The sequence below is a fragment of the Pseudonaja textilis genome, chromosome 9 (assembly GCF_049901715.1).
Source record: "Pseudonaja textilis isolate UNSWEBS1 chromosome 9, rPseTex1.2, whole genome shotgun sequence".
Taxonomy (NCBI): domain Eukaryota; kingdom Metazoa; phylum Chordata; class Lepidosauria; order Squamata; family Elapidae; genus Pseudonaja; species Pseudonaja textilis.
The window spans coordinates 2,429,290-2,452,708 of NC_141998.1; the positions used below are offsets into that span (position 1 = coordinate 2,429,290).

General features: G+C 41.5%; 1 protein-coding gene across 1 annotated transcript in view; it reads right to left on the reverse strand.

The window, feature by feature from the left end:
* The window catches only part of KAT6A (lysine acetyltransferase 6A), a 59,445-nt gene that overhangs the window by 18,461 nt on the left and 17,565 nt on the right, over positions 1 to 23,419 (reverse strand). Inside the window, 9 exon segments of the mRNA XM_026715177.2 lie at positions 1,092 to 1,253; positions 1,823 to 1,964; positions 3,903 to 4,018; positions 9,622 to 9,740; positions 10,960 to 11,276; positions 13,394 to 13,529; positions 15,009 to 15,090; positions 17,300 to 17,415; positions 21,612 to 21,720. Coding sequence (XP_026570962.2) covers positions 1,092 to 1,253; positions 1,823 to 1,964; positions 3,903 to 4,018; positions 9,622 to 9,740; positions 10,960 to 11,276; positions 13,394 to 13,529; positions 15,009 to 15,090; positions 17,300 to 17,415; positions 21,612 to 21,720 — 1,299 coding nt within the window.

The following is a 23,419-nucleotide window of genomic DNA, read 5'->3' on the forward strand; positions in this document are numbered from 1 at the left end:
GGGCAGTTAAAAATCCAGCAGACTTTTGGAAGAATGACGGCGGAATCACTTTGAATTCGCACACTGAAAACACCAGCCCAATTATAGCCACTAGAATGCAGTTCAGAACTAATTTCAAAGGTAATTTGCAGAGATAAAGAATCAGCACAGGGGGCTTAATGCGACGGCAAAAGAAAAAAGCCAGAGAAAGGGGAAGGAAAAATTATATTTTTGCACAAATTATATCATAGTTTCAGAAGTGGTGTTGGGGGATGGGGGCAAGCAAAAAAACATGGGGGATTGATGCTGAATGCAGCATTTACTATCCTAATAATTAGCGTGTATATATATATATATATATATATATATATATATATATATATACATACATACATACACACACACACAACACACACACACACACACACACACACACAATATATATACACATACATACATACATACATACATACACACACTCTTAAGTTTTCGAGTACTATATGTATGGCATTCAGCTTTGTTCGGGTATTTTCCCACATCATTATGGATGTGCTTTTAAGTTAGTGTAGCGTTTCAGCAGAATCTCATCTGCCATCATCAGGCTTCTGTATTGTGTATACTGTATATTCTGTATATAATACAGAAGCCTGATGATGGCAGATGAGATTCTGCCGAAACGTTGCTACAACTTTAAAAGCACAACTACAATGATGTGGGAAAATACCTGAACAAAGCTGAATGCCATACAGGTAAGTACCCACGAAAACTTAAGAATATGAATGAATACACACACACACACACACACACACACACACACACATATATACACAAGGCGTGTAAAAACTGAAATATTCAGCTAAGGAAATGGCTGTTCCTATACATAGCTAGCATCATTTAAATGGATTTCCAAACTCCACATTTTATAGTAGCTTTTTTACACTACAGAAGCTTATTTCCCTCTGTTGAGAGGGTCAGAAGAGAACCAACGCCCAGGGCTGCAAAATGAAACTAAAGTCCCCTTCAAACTCAGTTCATTTCTTGGTGACTTTGAGGACACACCCTTGCAGGGTTCCCGCACATCAAAAGCCAGGTTTCAACGCCTGCACCCTCACCTTGGAGAAGTAGCCGACGAGGTGACAGCCCTTCATATCGTTTTGCGTTAGCACATAGAAAAGAAATGGCTCCACGTCATAGTACAGAGTCTTATGGTCCAGGAAGAGTTTTGCCAATAGACATAAGTTCTGGCAGTAAATAGTACTGACGTTGCCATCCACCTTCAAAGTGAGAAGTAGATTAATTGAGTGTATCCTCATCACAAAACCACAATAGAATACGACATCCTGGCCAAATAATATTAGAGCGAACAGGGAAAACATCCATTTTTGAAAGCATTAAGAGAGCAGTTGGAAAGCTTCACTACTCTGACCTTTGCCCTCCCCCCCCCCCAGGCAACCCATATTCCTAAGCTTAGCAACCACTTAGATTTGTTTATATGGGCAAGAATTTATAACCTTATTTAAAGAGTACCTAAAACACTACTACTCCTAAATCGTGAAACAGAACTCTTTTTGGAAATGGTATTTAAAAAGCCAATGTAGAAGGCAGAAATTTTCAGCAGAAACATGTGAGCATAAATCATATTCTCACCCACTGTACCTTCACTAAAAATTGCTGGCTGCCCAGGACTCTGCAAACAACATACCCAGAGACTATTCAGATTATATTTCTGTGTTCTAGAGCTAGTTCCTATTCCTTGGTTCAGAACTTGCTGTGAAAATTCATTGTGAACTACGCTGCCTGTTTTATTGGGGACAAACAGCAGTTAAGAGCCGTTGAAATTTACCTCGAAAACTGAGACATTACTCTTTCTGTATATTTCATTGGCTGGGGGATGAAACCAACCACATTTCTTCGTGTGCTGCTGGAGAATAGTTCTGCTTTTCATGTATTTGAGACAGAATTCACAAATGTACAACTTGGGCAACCTGAAAAAAATACAAACCAGTTAATACCCACTCAGAACTAAAGAAAAAAGGCAAAAAAAAATACTGAACCAAAATACATACACGGTTAGAAAAAAATAATAAACTAATACATTAATTTTAAACTAGAAATATTCTGGGGGGTATTTTACCAGAACAATATAATAAAGGGACTACATATTTAATTTTACATGTGTTAATAGCAGCAAGAATTGTCTTTGCACAACAGTGGAAAAATGAAGAGATCTCTTTAGATGAAAGTACAATAAAAAATATTAGAATGCACAGAGATGGACAGATTAATACTAAAAATAAAGGAGAAGAAAGCAACTGAATACTTTTTAACATGTTTAGCAATGGCTAATAGAAACAGAGGTTAGAAATTAAAGAGACTAAAAGAATGATGAATTATATAAGGAAAGCTTCCTGGTATGGATAACCAATGTTACTATTATTATGTGATTATTATCAATGATACATATAGGATTACCATTATGCTTATTCACTTTTTGTTGTTCAAAACTAACTGTACTCAAACAACACGCTGTTCATATAGACACAGAGTTTTTATGTTTATTAAAGAAAAGCGTATATATATATATATAGCTAAAGGTGTTGCTGTAATGTCTACTAGAAAAAAATTGGTTACAGAATTTTAGCTGTCAATTTGTGACAATTTTTGGAGATAGAACAATCTTTGGAAAATGATATTTACACACATACTTATTGGCTCTCCACTCATATAAACCAGGGAGTGCCCCTAATTGTTTGAGAACATGTATTTTCTTAACAGATGTTTTTATCCACTATTAACGTATTATAATGTGTCAGTATTTTTTATATCTATTGTAAATAGTGATGTCTATTGCTGGTGTATGACTGTAATAAAGTTATATATATTCTTCTACGTAGCTAAAGAAAAAAGTAACTTTCAAAGAGCTAAGCAATATAATCCCTGCAGTTCTCAATCCTTGCAACAAATAACAAGAGCAAGAAAGTGTTTTCTCTTAAATAATTATTCATTGTACAGTATTAAACCAAAGAGCAGATTGGATCAGAGGGAGACCTGCAGAGGCCTAAGCGAAAGACTACTTAAGCTGACTTCCGGCATGATACAGGCAGTCCTTCATTTACAACAGTCCATTTAGTGTCCGTTTGAAGGTAGGACGGCACTGAAAAAGGTGACTTAAGGTCATTTTTCACACTTGTGACCACTGCAGCCTTCCCAGGGTTGGTCGTGACATCTCCTCTGGTGACCTTCTGACAAGCAAACTCAATGGAGGAAGCCAGATTCACAGAACTGTGTTACTAACTTTAACAGGGGCATTGATTCGCTTAGCAACGGTGGCAAGAAAAGTCACTGAATGGGGCAAAAGCCACTTAAGAAATGTCTCACTTTGCAGGATAAATTTGGGGCTCAATGGTGGCCATAAGTTGAGGACTGCCTGCATATCCATCAATAAGAAGAAGAAGCAGAAGCAGACAAAGTAGGGAATGTATTTTCCAAGCTCAAACGGGCGCAGTGCAAAAAGGGTTATGAGGAAAGTCACCAGAGGCTCAATATTATATACTACCAAACCTACTGATTTAACTGTACACCAACCATCACACTCAAATGTAATTCTTTACTCTCTCCTATAAAACCTCTACGAAAAGGACTCTTTCGAAAAATAAATTCAGGAAACAAGCTTGTTGTAAAATCAGCCAGCATATTCTTTACTTTACCTTCCAAAATTTTATCTGCATCCTTCTTATGTTTATTACACTGCTGGCTACTATTTCCTTTCTCCGTCTGACATGCCCCCCCCCCCGCCACCCTCCCATTTTTAAGGGAGGTTAAAAGAAGGAGTGTATCAGATAAACATGTCATAGTTTTACTTCCAGCGATGGCAAAAAGTTCCAGTGGGCAACACACCGCACATCACAAAAGGTGCTTCCTACCTGGAATATTCTTGGGGATATGGAGAAGAATACCAGGTGTGGATTTCATATTTTCCAAACTCGATGACTGATGGGCAGCGGACCTGGGGATCATGTGCCCCCGTCACTCCTACTTTCTGTAAAAAGAAATACACAAATTCAACCCTCTCAATTTTACTCCACGGCTCTGGGAATCTAGTTTTAAAAAGCAACAAGTTTATGTGAACATCTCTTTCCATCGACGCCAAAAAAAATGGAGAAAATTACATAGGAAAAAGGTTGTGCCAGTCATACTTCGTATTTCGAGAAATGTTTCTTATTGTAATGACCCAGGCAATGATCGTAAGGAAACTAAATTCCGCTTATCATTCTAAAGAAATAAATGGGATTGTATTTATTTATTTATTTTTATTTGTTCAGTTTGTATGCCACCCATCTCGCAGTTCGGGGCAAATAAAGTGAAGAAGGAAAACTGTGTATCAAGGGCATCTATAATAAATAGAGTAAACCTCAGAGGGAATTGCCTTAGGATACTGAGTTCAATTTAAGAATTATCGGTTGAGTTCAGACCTCTAAGGGAAATGTTATACGTTCTTTATTTGTAAACATGAAAAAAATATCAGCATTATCAACTTATACAGATACAACTTTTAAAGTTTTAAACTTTTAAAGTTGCGTAGCTTTTTCTCTGGTAAAATCACACTACTAACTAGAGCATACAAAACATTTGCTAGACCAATATTTGAATACAGCTCATCAGCCTGGAATCCGCATTACGTATCTGATATTAATACAGTTGAAAAATTCCAGAAATATTTCACAAGAAGAGTTCTCCGCTCCTCTATTTGTTGCAGAATACCTTATGCCACCAGATTTGAAATTCTAGACCTAGAAAACCTAGAACTACGCCGCCTTCAGTCTGATCTAAGTATAGTATATAAAATTATATATTGCAATGTCCTACCTGTCAATGACTACTTCAGCTTCAATCACAACAATACAAGAGCACACAATAGATACAAACTCAAGGTAAACCGCACCAAACTTGATTGCAGGAAATACGACTTCAGCAACAGAGAGGTCAATGTCTGGAATACTCTACCTGACTCTGTGGTTTCTTCCCCAAACCCCCAAAACTTTAACCTTAGATTGTCTGCTATTGACCTCACCCTTTTCCTAAGAGGTCTGTAGGGGGCGTGCATAAGCGCACCAACGTGCCTACTGTCCCTGTCCTATTGTTTCTTTTATTTTTCTTACATCTACCCATTTCATGTATTCATAACTATGTTTATACTTATACCTCTTATCTTATAATTGCTTGACAAAAAAATAAAATAAAATAATAAAACAAAATAAAATAAAATAAACCAGGACAAAAGAAAGCTTATCCCTACACAGGCTATTTGTGCAAGTAAAAACCAAGTTAGGAACTCCCAAGAACCCTTCTATAACTGCTTTCTCCCCTAGGCCACCCGTCTGGCAAACTCGCAGGATTCCTTTTTCTCACCATGTATATATATATATGCATGCACCAGAACCAGGCTGAGGTGTTTCTCTGTGTCATATATATAATATATGTGGGCAGACGCATCATTCTGTATTTATTTACTTTGTCATGGTTATGCAATGCGTATTTGGAGGTGGTGACCGATTAGTGTACATTCAAAGGGACAATAAAGTCTTAGCTCTAACTGCATAGGAAGCAGCTTCATGGTGGGGGGAGAAATGGGGGTTTTCTGCAGGAAGACTGGAGGTCATAAAAGTTTAAGTGCTCTGGGGGTGGGGTGGGGGGTGGGAGTCCTGCCTCTGCCTTTCAAGTGATCAACATAATTTTGGCCTTAATTGTTGCTTACAGTTTTACTTCTCTGTAAAAGGAGGAATCCTTCTTTTCTCCTCTCTACCTACTACCCCCTTCTCCTCTCAAGGAGAGGAGGGAATACCTCGCAAGCGGCAGAAAGGTGAAGATTACAAGAGCCAATTAGGCTCTTTTAATCCTTTCCTGTTTAGTTTCCCCCGTGCACTAAGAACTTTGAACAATAAAGACTATAAATGTTTTACAGCTTTTCCTAGTGACAGGGCTTTTCCTCCTCTCTTATTTACTCCAGATGCTGCTTCTTGGGTACTTAGGGTTGTTTTTGCTCTCAGCACTGCGTATCCGCGCACCTGAGCTTCGAGGGCAGCACGTCCTGCCCGAAATAATATTCTTAGCCTACAGAGGGTTTCAGGTGTCCAGTTCTTGCACCCAAAAAACATTACAGCCAGAAGGTCCAGTTCTTTCTTGCCTTCTTTTCCTCCATTTTTATCCCCCCGCTCCCAACCAGTTGAGGAAGGCCGTGCAGATGGTTTCTCAGTAGGCATTAATTAGTTCAGCTTAGCCAGAGCTGAAACTCCACCGTAAAGCCATTTCTTGTTGGTTGTTTTTCCTTTATGTTCCCTTTCCTAGGGAATTACAGGAACATGTTGAAACGTTTAGATAAAAAAGAACAAGATTTCCCCCATCCTCATGCACTGAACCGAACCACGGTGACATGCCAAATCATTGTTTAGAATTTTAATCAGGCAAGCAAGCCTTGTGGGTGCATGTATTCCTTTCGACTTTTCTTACTTCAGCCCTGTGAATTATTTTCTCTTTAGCTTAAGCCACAATTACTATGTCCCCAAAGATTTAGGACTGCCCTTCAACCAATAATTTAATCATTTTTTTAAGCCAGAGATTGGTAGGATTCATTTAGAAGACCAGGAAAAGCAAGTCTCTTCAGGTTTAGGTTAACAATTATTTAATTTTACTGCACTGGAGCTGATCTCCCTCCAAATGATAATTTGATGGTGTAAAAAATGGTTCTAGGTGTTTAAAAATACCTATAAACAGCTCTATTTTTCTTTTCTTTTTTAGTAAATCAACAGAGAACAATGAGTTAGTTTGTTTCCTCTTCTCTCACTCTCTAGTTTCCTATCCAAATTTGTAGTCCAAGATTAAGCTAAATTTCCAGAGTTGGATGTGACATGATGCCGGTTAATGTCCTACACGAACCTACATTACATTAAACCTACATTAAATCCTCCATTATAAAGCAGGAGAGATTACAACATTCAGTTGAAGTCTAGGAAACACCGGTTTATTAAACTGAGGTATCTTCAGAAACCAGCACATGAAACTTCGGAACTGCATGAAGATTATGTAATTTAGGTGTGGATGACATTGTCCGCAAGATAAGGATGGGTTTTAATAGCTAAACACAATTTCTGTATTTAGAACCAGCAAGCCTGATCACCATATACTGAGGATAAAACGAGAAGTGGCTAGCTACCGCCATCGAGCTCTGCTCACGAACCTGCTAGAGACCTCTGGCTGACAACTGTTAAAAAGGATGCCACAGAAGGCAAAACCTTTGATCTTAACCCACAAAGCAATCTGTATATTCCTATACCAACCTCAGGGCAAAGCAAGTCCTTGGGAATTTATAGGTGTGCCTTGTTTACCATCTCTTTTATTTCACCGTTTCAAAGTAGCAATGAGTCTAACACTGCCTCTGAAAAATCTTGCCTTGCCTTCACACTTACCCGACATACTAGCGTACAACCTGCTAGACCTATTCACAACACCGCACAACAAAAGCTTTCGGTCAGTGTATCGCATTGCACACCAGAGGAAATTCAATTTCTTCAAATGCCATCTCTTTGCCAGGGTTCACCAAAGAAGTCTCAAGCCTCGGGCATCTAAGGAGTCTGAGCAAATCAAACTAGACAATGCGTTTCCATCGCAGTTTAAGAAAGTCTCTTTATTGGGCGGGGGAGGGGACACACAACAGGTAAATTGAAAGAGAAAAAAAAAGTTTAATTCTACAAGCTGCCTTCAATTAATTTGCTCAGGTGCAAGTGCTCTAACAAACAGACTAATCGGTGGAATAACATCCTGTAAGAATACGGCCTACTGAATGCAAGGAGTATAAATGCTTCCATTCCCCACTATCCGGTCAGAGCTGAAGAAGCTTCTTGGATGAGAAGCAAAATGTCTTCAAAAGAAAAAACGAGAAAGTCCAGTTGCCTCCTGAAAAAGCCCCCTTGGGCCCTACTGAATCAATCGCCATTTCATTCCTAATAAGAATGGAAAATACGTAATTGCTTTTAACAATCAGAATGAATATAAAACTATGATCTCACTAGGGAAACTGAGAATATTCGTATTTTGGGGGGGCCGCTGGAATTTCTTTAATCGTACACAGAGATGCTTCAAGCAGGAACGCCGCTCACTGTACCTGTGATAACAGCGTGTGAGTTTGCGCCTTCCCGACAGCCTCCAACTGAGCATCCGAAATAAAGGTGAAGTCCCAGTTCCAATACAACTGTTTGCACATCACAACAGCCCAAATCCCCTTCAGGTGGTCCCAGGTTTCATCAAAAGCTGCCAATACCCAAACTGGCCACACAGAGTCTGAGGTTCTTCTTGTCAGACAAGATTCCCCAATAAATCAGCGAGCCATCTTTGCATTTTTACTGAGTGAATTCCCTTTTGGTCAGGTGCGGCCGTCTGATCTACCTAGAGACGGACTGCGTCAGCTACTCGGCTGCATTTAACCCAGTCCTTGCCAAAACAAACCAATTAGCAAAGTTGTGGCATGAAGGAACGGATCTAATGCTTCCTGAAGGCTGTAAAACACGTGTGCTTTCTTACTAGCCCCACCACGAGTGCTTCACACTTCTCTGTCTTGCTACCCACACTAAAACAATTTGCTTCGAAGGCTTGAAGGCATCGTACATTAACAGAGAGACACGTATTTCGTCTTGCAGTGGCTCTTTGGCTAGTAAAGTTGAGAGACGTGTAAGTTTAACCAGTTCATTTAAGTTTGCATGCTTTTCCATGCTTTTTCACCTTTGTGTTGGTTCCAAATAAGCCATAGCAGTAGCACTTAGACTTATACACCACTTCACAGTGCCTTACAGCCCTCTCTAAGCGGTATAGAGTCAGTCTCTTGCCCCCAACAATCTGGCTCCTCATTTTACCCACCTCGGAAGGATGGATGGCTGAGTCAACTTGGAGCTGGTCAGGATCAAACTCCTGGGTGTGGACAGAGTAAGCCTGCAAATTCTGCCTTCTAACCACTGGGCCACTACAATTTTTAGGCCTCTTCCCCATCTTTACCTGTAAATGCAGCCCAAACTTCCCACTCTCTTATAGTTTCCTAATGTGATCAATCCTGCCTTCATTAAAAAGAGGATAATGTCTGGCTGTAGAACAAGTGTTCCAAAAATATGGAACGTTTTAGAGACTGCCAAACGTTTTTCTGAATTACTATCCCTCCTAAAAAGGGAAGTAACAAACTGTACAAGGATCTCAAGGGAGTTCCCACACAACTAGATGTGCGTGACAGAAAGAGGAGCCACCAAGAAATGCCCAGTTAGAATGTATTCAACTCTACAGCAGTAATTCCATATTAATTCTGCAATGATCCAAATTATTGTTTCCCATTTGCATGGAAGGTTTATAAGCTAGGTCTTCCTAAACCAGCAGGGGGTTGCATCCTCAGGCCCATGCTTCTGAGCCATGCCATAGTGTCTTCTAAGTTTTCCCCAGAACTTCTTGCACCAAAATCAGAGTTAATAAATTGCGCATCAGTGGTCTGATACTCAGAAAATCTTATGTCAGTGATCTCCTTCGGTTTCCTTGACAGCAGTAAAAGCTTCTTTCTTGGTGAGCTTCTTTGGCTGTGAACACACTGGGTGGAAGTTAGCTTGACTTTACCTGCAATGCTTGCTCCTGGATGTCTCTGAACAACTCCATATCTTTCTCCGCCATGACGTCTGGGCCTCCTAGAAGCCACTCTTCATTTTCTTGTTTTCCATCCCAGCCATCCTGATTGTCTGAAAACAGAACATTTAAAAGAATGCCTGGATGAACTATCCACAATTGAAACAGCAAGTGAAGCAATTTCTCCATTAAGAAATGGCATCCGTGCCTTTCTTTGCCTTCTAACAAGACAATCTCATCCTCCTTAATTTTGGCAAGAGAAGGAAGTCTTCTCGGTTACCGAAAGTGCTTTTCTTTCTTCCACATCCACCCAAAACCCTTCCTCAAAAACAGCCCTGTGCCCTCTCTCGATTTATGGCAAAAGCCTCTAGTTAATAGACAGGGTAATTCCAAACAGTTTCCAATGCTCTTTAGAGCAGTGGTCACCAACCGGTGGGTAGGGACCACTGGTGATCTGCAAGAATATTTTGGTGGTCCGCAGAGAAATGTTACCCCTCCCCCAAGCAATTAATCCAGGCTGCACAGGAATACAAGGCTGCGGCACCCACATGGCCTGCGGGAACACAAGGATCGTGTCACTTGCATTGCAAACAACACCAGGCTGTGGGGGGGGGGAAAGGGCGGAGGGAGGGGACTTGCCCCACGTGCCTGGCCACCGGGCTGCTTCTTTCCGCTTCTTTCTTCTTCTGCTTTTGGCTGCACACAAGGAAAGCAGCAGAAGTCTTTCTTTCTCTTCCCCCAAACTCCTTCAGAAAGATGAGTCTTTGGGACCCTGCAAGGCCTCCTGCTCCAAGAAGCTGTGCCGGCACGACGAGTCTCACAAAGACTTGTTTCTGACAGAATTTGGGGGAGAGAAAGAAAGACTTCTGCTGCTTCTGCTGCTTTCCTTGCACGAAGCCAAAAGTCTCTCCCCCCCACTCCCCGAGAATGGAGCTGGAGACGGTATCCTGTGATCCCAAATAAAGAATGATCGATCGGTAGGAAAACGGGGTGGGGAATTTTCCTGCAGACTTTTTTGGGGGATTTTCCCAGGGTCTGCGGGATTTAAAATTATGAGTTTGGCGGTCCCTGAGGTCAAAAAGGTTGGCAACCCCTGTTAATAGACAGAGTAATTCCAACCAGTTTCCAATGCTTTTTGGAGTATTATTGACTAAAACAATAAATTGCAAGCAAATCAAGATAAAGATTTGCTCTGATCTTCCTATGATAACACAACAGATCATTTCTAATGGACAGCTCTTAAACTGTGGTTATCGCAGTTTCTTTGTTGTAGCCGTTTACCCTGACAACCTCCGAGTTCCATAAAGCACAGAGCCAATCTCTCTTCGCTACCTGTGGGCCAATCTGAAGTGCTTGATTTCCTATTTTCCTTTCTCCTGATCCTATATTGCTGAGAGTAATCCACGACTTCTCCTCGAGCTTTACGCCCATCGGGGGACGGGGTGAAGAATTTGGTAAGGCCATCGATAAGCCCTTTGGTTTTCTTGTTGAATTTCAAGGTGATGCTCGCATCGCCGCAGAACTCCAGACCATCAACTTGGTCCAAGTAACCCCCATCTGATGAGCAAGTTGACTGGCTGGATAAGGGGGTCTTACGCTTACGACCCCGACCGGGTCCTGTCTGAACTTTGCTGAAGGGGGCTTTTGATCTGAACAAATAATTGGAGAGGAAAAGAAGAGGGTGTTAGCTATCAGAAAAGAAGACAGCAAAGTATCAACCAAGCTTGCAAACAGTAGTTGATTCACAGTATATTTTTTTTTTAAAAAAATTCTCCTTGGGCTGTGAGTTATACTTTATCATCCCTGTGAGTTTACTGGAATCAAATCCAACTACGTTCAATAGTTCAACAGAGAAATTACTTCCATGTTACTGTGCAAAATGGCACCTGGTGTTGATTTCTCACGACTCTTCTGCCTAAACATAAAATACAACTGCCACCACAAAAAACGCATGCTTCCATTTTTGGTAAAATATTAAAAATCTGTGTTTATGAGCAAGAAACGGAGATGATCACTGCTCTCTAGCAATGAGTAAAATGTGCAGGGACTCCTTTACCATTTTATGAGCCAGAATCTTAGGATCTATAAAAAGGCTTCTGAAAAGGTGGTTTCACTTGTGGGCAAAACTAAAACACATACAAGGGTAGAATATCCCAGTATTTCCCAGAATGTCCCAATCCAGCTGTTCTGTTTTCCAGAAGTAAATCTTCCAGAATAAGAATAGGTGTGCAATATTCTGCGTGTGTTATGGAACAGCGACATGTCCCCTTTTGGCACATCCCTGAATGTTTTATCTTTTATATCGCTTCCCAGGGTGGTTTTTTTTTTTTTTTTGCATTGGATTAACTGATAAGCATCTAATCCAGAGGTTTCCAAATTTGGTAACTTTAAGACTTGTTGGAGTTCAACTCCCAGAATTCTCCAGCCAGATGATTAGCTGATTATTCAAATGAAATAATGAACAAAGATTTCATTGTTGCCGCAACAATTTTGAACTTCTGGGAGATAATATGGTTGCAGGAAAGTAAACGGTCTTCTTTAGAAATCAGTATCTTAATAGAACTGTTCTGTGTTTTGAAGCGGGGGATGCTAGAAAAGGATGCAATATCGAAAATATCCATATCCTAAAAAAACAGGGGTGCAGAAAACAGTGTGAGTGGTCCAGACTCGGAGCAAAATTTGGACTTTCTAAGAGCCTTGGAAAGAGTTACTTCAACCACAAGAAAGGGCATGTTTGAGTATGTGTAGTCCTCAACATATAGCAGTTTGTTTTGTGACTGTTCAAAGTTATAACGGCACTGCAAAAAATTGACATGATCATTTTTCACACTCATGACCGTTGCAGCATCGCCGTGGTCACGTAATCCAAATTTGGGTGAATGGCAACTGGTTCACGTTTATGATGGCTGCAGTGTCCTAGGGTCATTGGATCACCTTTGCAACCATCTGACAATGGGGAAGACAGATTCACTTAACAACTGCAGTGAGCCACTTAACAACTGTGACAAGAAAGGTTATTCAATGGGGCAAAACTCACTTAATGTCTCACTTAACAACAGAAAGTTTGGCGCTTAATTGTGGCTATAAGTTGAGGACTGGTAGTATTCCAAGACTAAAGCAAAATGTGAATGGTCTACGAGTTTGCTTCGAGATTTTTTCTAGCAGAACATAAGCTAGCTTTGCTAGTCTAACAAAATGGTCTGATGGAATGTTTCAAGTGGGACTGTTTTGTTAGAAGCTCAAAATAAAAAATAAAACATTTAATGGACATCCCTAACTCAAAAGTTGTATTAATTAAATGTATGTTCAACATACATTTTTCCTAAGAATCAAAGCTCACTAATGGCTCTAAATCAAATTGAAATCCAAACTCCCTGAAGGATTTTTAACCTAAGGGTAGCTCTTCTGGCAAAATCCATCTTTTGCAGCCGTGTTCTTTTAGAAGACAGAATTAAGAAATATCAATATTGCACGGTGCCATCCTGTAAAAGTGTTCTTCCACCTAACTCTCCCCGACTCTTCATCTGGCAAACTCCAAAGCTAAAAATGGAAATAAATGTTGAAACCAAAACAATGTTGCTGAATATTAAAGAATTTAGTGAATAAAAAAACCCAAAGGTTTAAAGGAAAAATCTATTTAAAATTGAGGTAATACCAACATCTTCCGAAGTAGCTACTAAGTTACTCGGTGCTTAAATTTGCAAAAAGGAGGGCGTCTCCAACAGCAAAACTGCTTCAATCTCTATTCAAGCCACAGAGTACTTACGTTGCATTTTGGTTCTTTAATCTGTTTTTGGGACGTCCTATTGGGTTGGCATAACGTCGCTTAATCTGTGCTGCCTTCTTTTGGAGTAGTTTTCTTCCTTTTTTACGTGGTCGACATATCTGACATATCCACATGCCTGTAAGAGACAAATCCCATCATCATACAAGAGCACCACAGTCTTGCTTGTTTGTGCCCCACATTTCTATCTTCTATCTGGAGATTCTCGCACAGAATATAAAGGTGAGTAAAACTGGACAGGACAGCAATTCTAAAAACAGTAAAAACGTCACCGCCCAAACAAAAAAAACCTAGCAAGAATAAAAGTAGAAAATGAAGATGGCATACTAAAATCGGTAATAAAATTCGGTTTTTAAATGTCTAGGAAGATTCTCAGTCATCCAGGTCATGGTGGTCTCAGAGGTTCTTTTTCAAGAGACAACTGGACTTTCTGGTTTTCCTTTGAAGACGTTTCGCATCTTCCTTTCATTCCCCACCACCTGGGAATTCTGGGAGTGAAAAGCCCACCCATCTTAAAATTGCTAAGGCTGAGAAATCCTGTTTTAGAGAAGAACCCTAACTTCTGAAGAAGCTTCTTGGAGGAGAAGCGAAACATCTTCAAAGAAAAACCAGAAAGTCCACTTGCCTCTTGAAAAAGCACTTTGGGGTCAGTTTTTAAATGCTTTCAATGGAGGGGGGGGGGCTAACCTGATCTCAACTGTGAGGCTGTTCCATAGCATCAGTGCTATCACCTCACAGGAGGGCCTCCTCCCTGTAGCCACCTGGATCTTCTGAAAATGAAGAGTTGGTAATAGATTCTCCCTCTTAGACCTCATCAATTAGGACAATACTCGTTAGAGTAGGTAGTCCTGCAGTGATCTAACCATTTATGGCTTAAAACAAAACAGCACCCTAAATTGCACTTGGAAACCAAAAGGCAACCAATACAGGGTGCACAAACCAGTGTCACATACGCACTTCCAACAACAGAAGCCAAAAAGTATGCAAGCTGGTGCATTTTTTGGATCCGTTGTAATGTTTGGGGTAGTTTTTAAGGGCAACCACAACTAGAGCACACTAGGGAAGTTAGCTAGATGGCGATAAGCAGGAGAATGACTGCAGCTAGGTTCACTTGTGCCTGAGGTAGGGTTGTAACTGAAGCGCCAGCTGAAGTTGGGAATCTTCTAACCATGACATCCACCACAAGCTGTGAATCCAGAAGGATTCCCATATCATGTACCTGCTCTTTGACAGGGAATGCTTGAGGCAGTGATGGAAAACCCTGGTGTATTCACAACAACTCGGAGAGCTGCTCTCTCTTCCCTCCATAGGACGCCAGACAAGGATATTGAGGAGACCACCATGTCCTGAACCACTGAAGAACATCTCCCAGCAACTTCACGTATATATGTTAAAAAGCAGGGAAGAAAAACTAGCCTTGCCGTTCATTTTCTTAGCTCCTTTATCATAAAGCGGTTTCTTTCATTGCACAGGAGTGCAAATGGGTAAACGGTTCTGCCTATGGATTCTATCCCGCGTGCTCAAGTTTTTCCACGTCATCTAAAAAACTTTACCGCTCCTTCTTGTAGCATTTCTGAGCTGCCGCCACCCTCCTTACCTTTTGGCATCCTGGTCAAAGGGGGATCACAACACTCCATATGAAAGCCCCGATCGCACGAGTCACAAAAGAGCATATTATCCTGTAAAGGCAAAGATGTTTCTGGTTAATGCCTTGTATGCGCAAGCTTAGGAGAGTTACATCCTGGGAGTCCCCAATGCGTTGGGCCACAGTTGAGAATACCTAAGGGAGCCACGGTGATACGGTGGCTAGAGCAACTTCGAGGCCATTCCCCAGCCACAAAAGTTGACCGGATACCTTTGGACCAGTTACCTTCTCTCAGTCTAACCCAAGGGTTCTCAACCTGTGCTCCAGGGACTCCTGGGGGACCACGATGTCATCAGAGGGGGTTCGCAAAGGCTTGAAGAAATGTTGTGATTTTAATCTTAAGTCATGGGTGTCCATGGTCACAAAAGGCATTGAAAGGGGGTGGGGTGAAGAAAAGGTTGGGAACCACTGGCCTAACTTATTCCCAGGGCTGCTGTGGGGATAAAACTGGTGGTGGATCATGCTACTTTGCACTCTTAGAGGAAGGGCAGGATATAGATCTACCTACTGTAACCAACTGATTTATTGTATTTGTAGCCCAAATAAATTTATTATTTATTATTTTTACAAATAACCCAAGTGGCGAACCTACCCAACACATCTTCTTCCTCCTCCTATTTTCCCATCTGTGAGGTGGGTTGTGCTGAGAGAGAGAGGGACTGGCCCAAACTCACCCAGCTGGCTTTCATTCCTAAGGCAGAACTTGAACACCACAGTCTTGCCCTTCCAAGGCTGGTGCCTTAACCACTAGACCAAATTGGCTCAATTAACGAATTAAGAGAATGTCTTCTTCATAATTACCACCACCCCTCTGATAAATAACTTATTTCATATGCCTTGCTCATATTCTAAAGTTAGAACAACCACAAAGGGCACCTTCTGTATGGAACTTTCTGAAAAACCACAATCAACAAGACAGCCACCTCATGCAGAACTGGTTTTGCAATTTTTGCATTCAAAGCTGTCTGCAGTAGTTGAAAGTTAGAAACCCTTCTTATTCACATTCCAGTTTGATTGTTCTACTGATTTATTGTCATTTTGTTACTGATTACATTGTCACGATTTTGGAAAGATTATGTATTAAATTAACTTTTAAATAAATTTGTCACTATTGTGACAAGCAACATATTAAACTAACAAGCACGAGAAGAAATACTTTTGTTATTGCTCTTTTTAAAGTGTCAACTTTTGTTTTCACAATATTTGTGTTCTGCTTTTCTATTTAAAAAAACACGTTTTAACGAATGTTTACATAAATAAACATACATAAATAAAATCAAGACCGGCTTCTTCACTATATGCTTTGGAAAGAAAAGATTAAAAAGATCACCAACAACAAGGGCCACAAAAATGCTCTCGTGCAAACCCACTTATCTAACATGAGCCGCAGAACGACACAAAGCATCGCTTGCATTTGATGGCTTTAGAAAATGGTCGGGCACACAGGGAATATAGTAGTTCACAGACTACAAGGCCCTTCGGAGCATTAAACAGTAACCTCAGAGCTTTGGATTAGATCCAAAAACATGCTGGGAATAAAACAATTGTTTCAACGGTTTCCTGCAATAAGTTGCTCCAGCTGGACTCCCGTCCCACTTTGTGCCAGCTGTAGTTTCCAAATAGCCCAAAAGTATTTTTAAAGTGCTCTAACTTGGACATTACAAAGGTATATGTGATTGTCGCTGAATCAAAGTCTAAGTGCAAATCAGATGAATTCTTCAAAAGAGATTACTCCAAGTTTTATCCAGGAGCCATGGTGGTGCAGTGGTTGGAGTGCAGCATTGTAGGCAAATTCTGCCCACTGCCAGGAGTTCAACTCTGATGGGCTTAAGGTTGACTCAGCTTTCCATCCTTCCAAGGTGGGTAAAATGTGGACCCAGATTTTGGGGGCAAGAGGCTGACTCTGTAAACTGCTTAGAGAGGGCTGGAAAGTGGTATATAAGTCCAAGTACTATTGCTGTTTTCCTTCCTTCCTTCCTTCCTCCCTCCCTCCCTGTGGCTAGAATGAAGGCTAACTCTGAACACAGCCAGGAGTTCAATTCTGACGGGCTCAAGGTTGACTCAGCCTTCCATCCTTCCAAGGTGGGTAAAATGAGGACCAGGATTTTGGGGGGCAAGAGGCTGATTCTGTAAACCGCTCAGAGAGGGGGATGTAAAGCACTGTGAAGCGGTATATCAGTCTAAGGGCTCTTGCTGTCTGATATATCTGATCCAGCAGATAAACCTTCAGCTCACATACTCACAGCATTTTTGCCCTGGTCTCGACAGGAACTGCAGGTTTTACACTCAATGCACTGCCATCGTAAGGCCTTCACCCGAACGGTTAATTCTGGGGAGAACTTCAAGCAGGATGGATGACCTGTACGTGCCAAGGATACAAGAGGAATTTCCATGATGCCAAGGGAAAAAAGAGTTAATGTTTACTAAAAGTAAGGTTACAGATTCTAACGCGGTTCGTTCTTGTCTTGCGGAGAAGATTCCTGGTTTGTCCAAGGATTTCAAAACACAGTCTCGGCACTTTGCATTCATTCACGGGCTGTGTTTTCAAAAGGAAATGGTTTCTTGCCCAAGAACTTTATTCCGGCTTCAGGAGGAAAAGTTTAGCCCTAAAAGATTTTTGTGGATGGCTGAAACCAAATGATTTCAACATGCCCACGATTCACGTATGATTTTAAAGTACCACTCATGCAAAACTTGTTAAAACTTATCTCTGTTTTCATCTGTGTAGCATTTTTGGACAAAGAAATGCCTCCTGGCACTAAAATGACTGCTCAGAATGAAATGATGTATCCCCTGTTTTGAGGAAGCATACATCTTTGTTTTTGCCGTAAATGTGTATCTAAATTCAACACAGGTAGTCCTTGACGTACAACCATAACTGAGCCCAACATTTCTGCTGCCAAGCGTTGACAGTTGTTAAATGAATCTTGCCCCATTTTATGACCTCTCTTGCCACCGTTGCTGAGTGAATGACTGGGGCTGTTAAGTTAGCAACATGGCTGGAAAGTGGCTTCCCCATTGACTCTGCTTGTCAGAAAGTTGCAAAAGGGGGTCACGTGATCCCAGAACGCTGCAACCGTCATAAATATGAATCACTTGCCCAGCATCTAAATTTGGGTCACGTTGACTCTGGGGAATGCTGCAATGGTCTTAAGTGAGAAAAATGGTCACAAACAGGGGTGGGATTCAAATTTCTTAACAACCGGTTCTCCGGGCTTGGCTTAATTTGTGGGTGTGTCTTGGTGGTCATGTGACTGGCTGGGCGTGGCTTGTATGTAAATATTATAAATATTTATCTAAACATTGATTTTTTATTTAAATTTTTTATTTAAAAAAGAGCAATTTTTACCCCAAATCAGGCAAAGGAGGCAGGCAGATTGAGTTGCTCACAGAATCACAGATTCACTCAGAGATCTATCTTTCTGCAATCTGCTACCTGAGTCTGCACTGAAAAATAGAAGCTTCAGTCCTAAGGAAGGTTCAGCTCTGCTTTTAGCTAGAAAGCAAGAAATCCAACGATTTCCTGCTTTCTAGGTAATCTAAATCTCCCGACACAATAGAATAGCTGATGGTCGGGGGAGGAAAAATAGCAACTTACCAAATGCAGGCAAGTTTGATGGCGCACATGCCAGGTGAGGAGTGAGCTGGGCGGGGAGGGGCCAGCCAGTGGTGTGATTTGCCAGTTCTCTGAACTGTGCAGAATTGTAACAACTGGTTCTATAGAACTGGTCTGACCTTGTAGAATCCCACCCCCGGTCACAAGACACTTTTTCCAGTGCAGGTGTGACTTCAAACAGTCAATAAATGAAATGTTGCAAGTTGAGGACTCCCTGTAACCCAAACACTTGTAGTTTTAGCCCATCACCCACCCATCCTGGCTGAGGGTGTGATTTCAACACTGCCGCACGCTGTTGATGTCTTTATTAAAGCTACTTCACACGTGGGAATGAGGAAAGCATCGGTTTTATTTTGCATAGAACAAAATCTATCAATAATTTTTTTAAAAAGTTTTTACCCAACGTCGTAAAATTTATAAATGGCAAATAAATGGGACGCCAGCTGAACAGGTGCACACCTATAAATACCCTGGCGTGCAATTTCATGCTTTCTTATTCTGGCACCTTCATTTTTCTTATCGGGCAATGTTGCAAAGCGTAACCTCTGTAGCTATTGTACGATTTTACCCACTTGAAAGGAGTCTATTATAGTCCTTCCAAACTAAAGGTCTTCCAAGCTCAAAGAGTCCCTCAGCTTCTTTATGGCTCCCAAATTGACTCTTTTGCAAAGCTTCGTGTAATTGAACCCATCCAAAATAAATGTGTTACAGCCATGTTGATGGTTCCAACATTCATTAAAAATGCCATCCAACATGGCAAAACTGGCCTAGTTTCTCTTGGATGCTGGAGCAGGGTTCCTTTTTCTCGGCTTCTGGCTAAAGTTAATTCCGCTTCCTATAGGTTTGATCCCATTAGTATTTAAAAATTGTTTGAAATCATCGTGGCTTTGAAAAGCCCTTGATAAAAATTCAACTTCTAGGCCTCTCTATGGAAAGTCTGTGCTTTTTAAGTTTTTCTAATGCTACAACTCCCTCTAAGAAACTAATTTGGGATATAGATCTCCCAACAATGTTAACTAAAGCGTCACACCCCAATATCTATCATTTACTTCCAAAAGATTTGCTCCAGACTCCATCTATTCCGATTTTAAAATTTTGTAATGTCTTCGCTGTAAGGCAGGTTGGATGCTTTGCCCCTAGCAGTCCTCTTTGGATGTTTTAAGGGTACTCCTAAGCACTTTTGGTTATGCCCATGTGGTCAAGGTTCCATAGGAACTCTAAGCCATATGGATTCCAAACAGACCCTTATGCGTCCGGTCTTGAAGGTAGGAAGTACAGTTAGGAAGTACAGGTAGGAAGTACACCTTCAAAAACAATCTCTCAAGTCACCCAATTCAGTGCTACCATTTGCTGAATATATTTCATTGTTATTTAGATTTGGAATGTATTTTTTTATATATTTTTTTATTTTACTTGGATTTGTTTAGCATTTTTGTTCTGAATTATTTCTAGATTCTGTTACACTTACGGTTTGACCGTTTACACACAGGTATGGAAAGATGCAATACTTCTTTTATTATTTTTATTCTACCTGGCCTTTGTGCTGTAATGATTTGATCTGAGCTGTAAAAGTTTGAAGACCACCCAATGCTCCTTTCTGTTTAGTGAGGTGAAGTGTTCTCTTTTTAATTCTAGGTGGTCCTTGACTTAGGGGCCACAGTGAATTGGTGGTTAAGATGCAGAGTTTGTCAGGCGAAAGGTTGGCAGTTCGAGACCCAAATGCCACGTGACGGGGTGAGCTCCTTTCTCTTGTTCCAGCACCTGCCAACCGACTAGTCCAAAAGTACGCAAATCCAAGTAGATAATTAGGTACCACTTCGGTGGGCAGGTAACAGTGTCCCCTGTGCCTTGGTGTACAGTCATGCTGGCCATATGGCCACACAGCATGCTTGGCAACACTGACTTCCTCAGCGAGGAAGCAGAGATAAGCACCACCTCCCTAGAGCTGGAGATGACGGGACAGGTGAAATCTTTATTTCTTTTCTTTTAAGTTCTTGACTTACAGCAACAAGCGGGATCGAAATTTCTGTTGCTAAGCAAGGCAGTCATAAAGCGTGACCGTATCATTTATGGTGGTGGCGATCCCTGCAATCCCAGTTGCCATGGTTAATCGAGACCCTCCACTTGTTGGGTGAGGTGTGAAGCCAAAAGTCAGGGTGAAACCTGGCAGGAAGTTGCAGGTTCCAAGCCTGCAGACAGGTAAGTGGCTGCTGCTGGGCGGGGGAGAGAACAAGGTGTGTGAGAGGCACAGGTTGGCAGGGTGTGAGGGAGTGCCCAAGATAGGTGGATCACGGGGGGTGCATAGGGGCCCTGCAGAAGGCCAGGAGAGCTTGCGTAGGTGGGGAACACTTTCCCCAGCAACTTGCAAACCTTTCCCTCTTGACTTTTTGAAGAAGCTGGCAGGGAAACGTTGCAAACAGAGTTCAGGTGTTCACAAGCAGTCCTAAGTGTGAGCTGACTGACAAGCACCCAGATCACATGACTGTGAGAACGCTGAGCTGGAAGGAACTATGAGGAGTAGGACCCGTCCTAACTAGCGTTCGTTCGGTGCCCAGTCCCTGAAGGAATGGCCGTATGTCAAGGGCTACTAGTAAAAACGAAAATAGCTGTGTTGTATCAACTATAACTTCTAGACCCTGAGCAACAAGGACAACGGGCGAGTGCCTGGTTTAAAACAGTGCATGCTGAGAGATTCGTGCATGATCTCCATTGAAACTCAAATGGAAAACCCTGAATAGCTGGGAATTACTGCAGCTAAACAAGGGATGGACTCTGGTGCTTTCCTGCAACCGATATAGAATCGACTAGCAGACGAGAACATTATAATTATTCCCATTTACCTTTAGAAACTATTTACTGTTTCCAACCAGATCAACAGATGGATCATGTCCAGTGCCAACAAACCTTAGTGCCCAAATTTTACATGGAAAGTCACCTACCGCTGTTGCCGCAATCGGCACAAGAGATGAGCTCCTCAGGTTTCTTTTCTCGGTTTTGTTCTTTTGTACCAAGGCAGAAACTGCAGATTGGGATTGGTTCAGCAACTGGCTGCAAGGGGAGGGGGGGGAGAGGAGAAGGAGGGAGAAAGAGAACACAAGCTTTCATTAATTAGCATGTTTGCAAAATACTGTATCAAGATGGCACGGCAAAGAAGCCTAACTTCCACATCAGATGAGAGATGGGAGAACTTGGGGTTCTGGGACTGCTCCTCCCTCTCAAAGTCAAAGTAGTTGACAATGAAAACAGAGTTGAAAGGAAGCTAGGTCCAAATCACTCTGGCAGGAGCAAACATATGGGGGGGGGGGGAAGTGGTGTCTCAGGTCCAAAGGAGAAGCTGCCCGAACCACAGATGCCCCTTTAGCTCACATGATCCAACCAGGATTCGAGTCAGCAGTTTGAGAAGACAAAGTCAGTCACGATTTCTGTTGAGGATCATTATACAAGCAGACTTAAATGGCCGCAATTGAGCCCAGAATTTATGCTGCTAAGTGAAACATTTGTTAAGTGAGTTTTGCCTCCTCCCCATTTTACGACCTTTCTTGCCACTGTTGTTAAGTGAATCGTTGCAGCTGTTGACGTTAGTAGCGTGGTTGTTAAATGAATCTGGCTTCTTTGCTGGTTAGAAGGACGGAAAAGGGGACCCCAGGATTCTGCAACTGCAATAAATATGGATCAGTTGCCAAACGACTGGATTTTGATCCCGTGTTCATGAGGATGCTGCAACGGTCCTCGGTATGGAAAACAGTCATAAGTTACTTGTTTCAGTGTCATCTGTAACTTTGAATAGTCCCCAAGTTCACTTAGGACTTAGGGACTACCTGCAGGCTACTGTGTTATATGGCACAAATTGTCCCCATACTTACTAATTTGGTAATCTTGCATTCTAAGTTTATTGATGAATTATTTCCCAATAATAAAATGCTGTTTCAACAAAATCGAAACAATAAAATGATGGGAAAGACTTGGTCGTAGGACAGAAGGTAGCAACTCTCTCTGGTTTGCTATAAATCATACGCTCTTAGCACTTTACATCAGCCGTGTCAATCGGTTTCGTGACATTATCAGCAATATATCCCTCCCCAGGGTAACTGGGTTGTTTAGGAAATCATCGGGGGGCAGGGCGGGGGGGCTCCTTAAAAAAGCAATTTTAGCTGCAAAGTAGAGATGGGGCGTATTATGTCTGATTTTTGCTGGAGGTCTTAATTCTACTAATGCCCAAATGCCAAAGCAATTATTGTTATTTCATATTGGGACAGCATTATTGAGTTGTCTGTGTGCTGGTTCTAGATAACCCTCAGTTATGCGGAACCCAAGATCTCAACGACAAGCCATCCAACTGATAATCGATGGATTTCTAGCAAAGATGCCATCAAGCAGTGAAGCTAATCAGGCTCGATTCAAACTAAACCCCCTTCCCCTTCTCGTAGGTGTTAAATCTGAAGTTGGAGGGCCCTTCACCAAACTAAATATACAGGAAGATCAGAACGAAATGTTTAAAAGACGCAAGTGGGTGCCAGGAAGGAAGGACTCGAACCACTAACAGATTCTTTCCACCTAGTGAGAAAAGACAACAATGGGGGTAAACGTCTTTTTTCTTTTTTTTTGCAGAAATAAAAAAAATCTTTTTTTTTTTTGAAGAAAAATTCCTGGAAAAGGTCTAATCAAAACTTCTGCCGCCCATCTCCCTTTTTTATATCCCCTCACCTGACCCCTTTCTCATCTCTTCTGGTCAGCTAAGCAACAAATG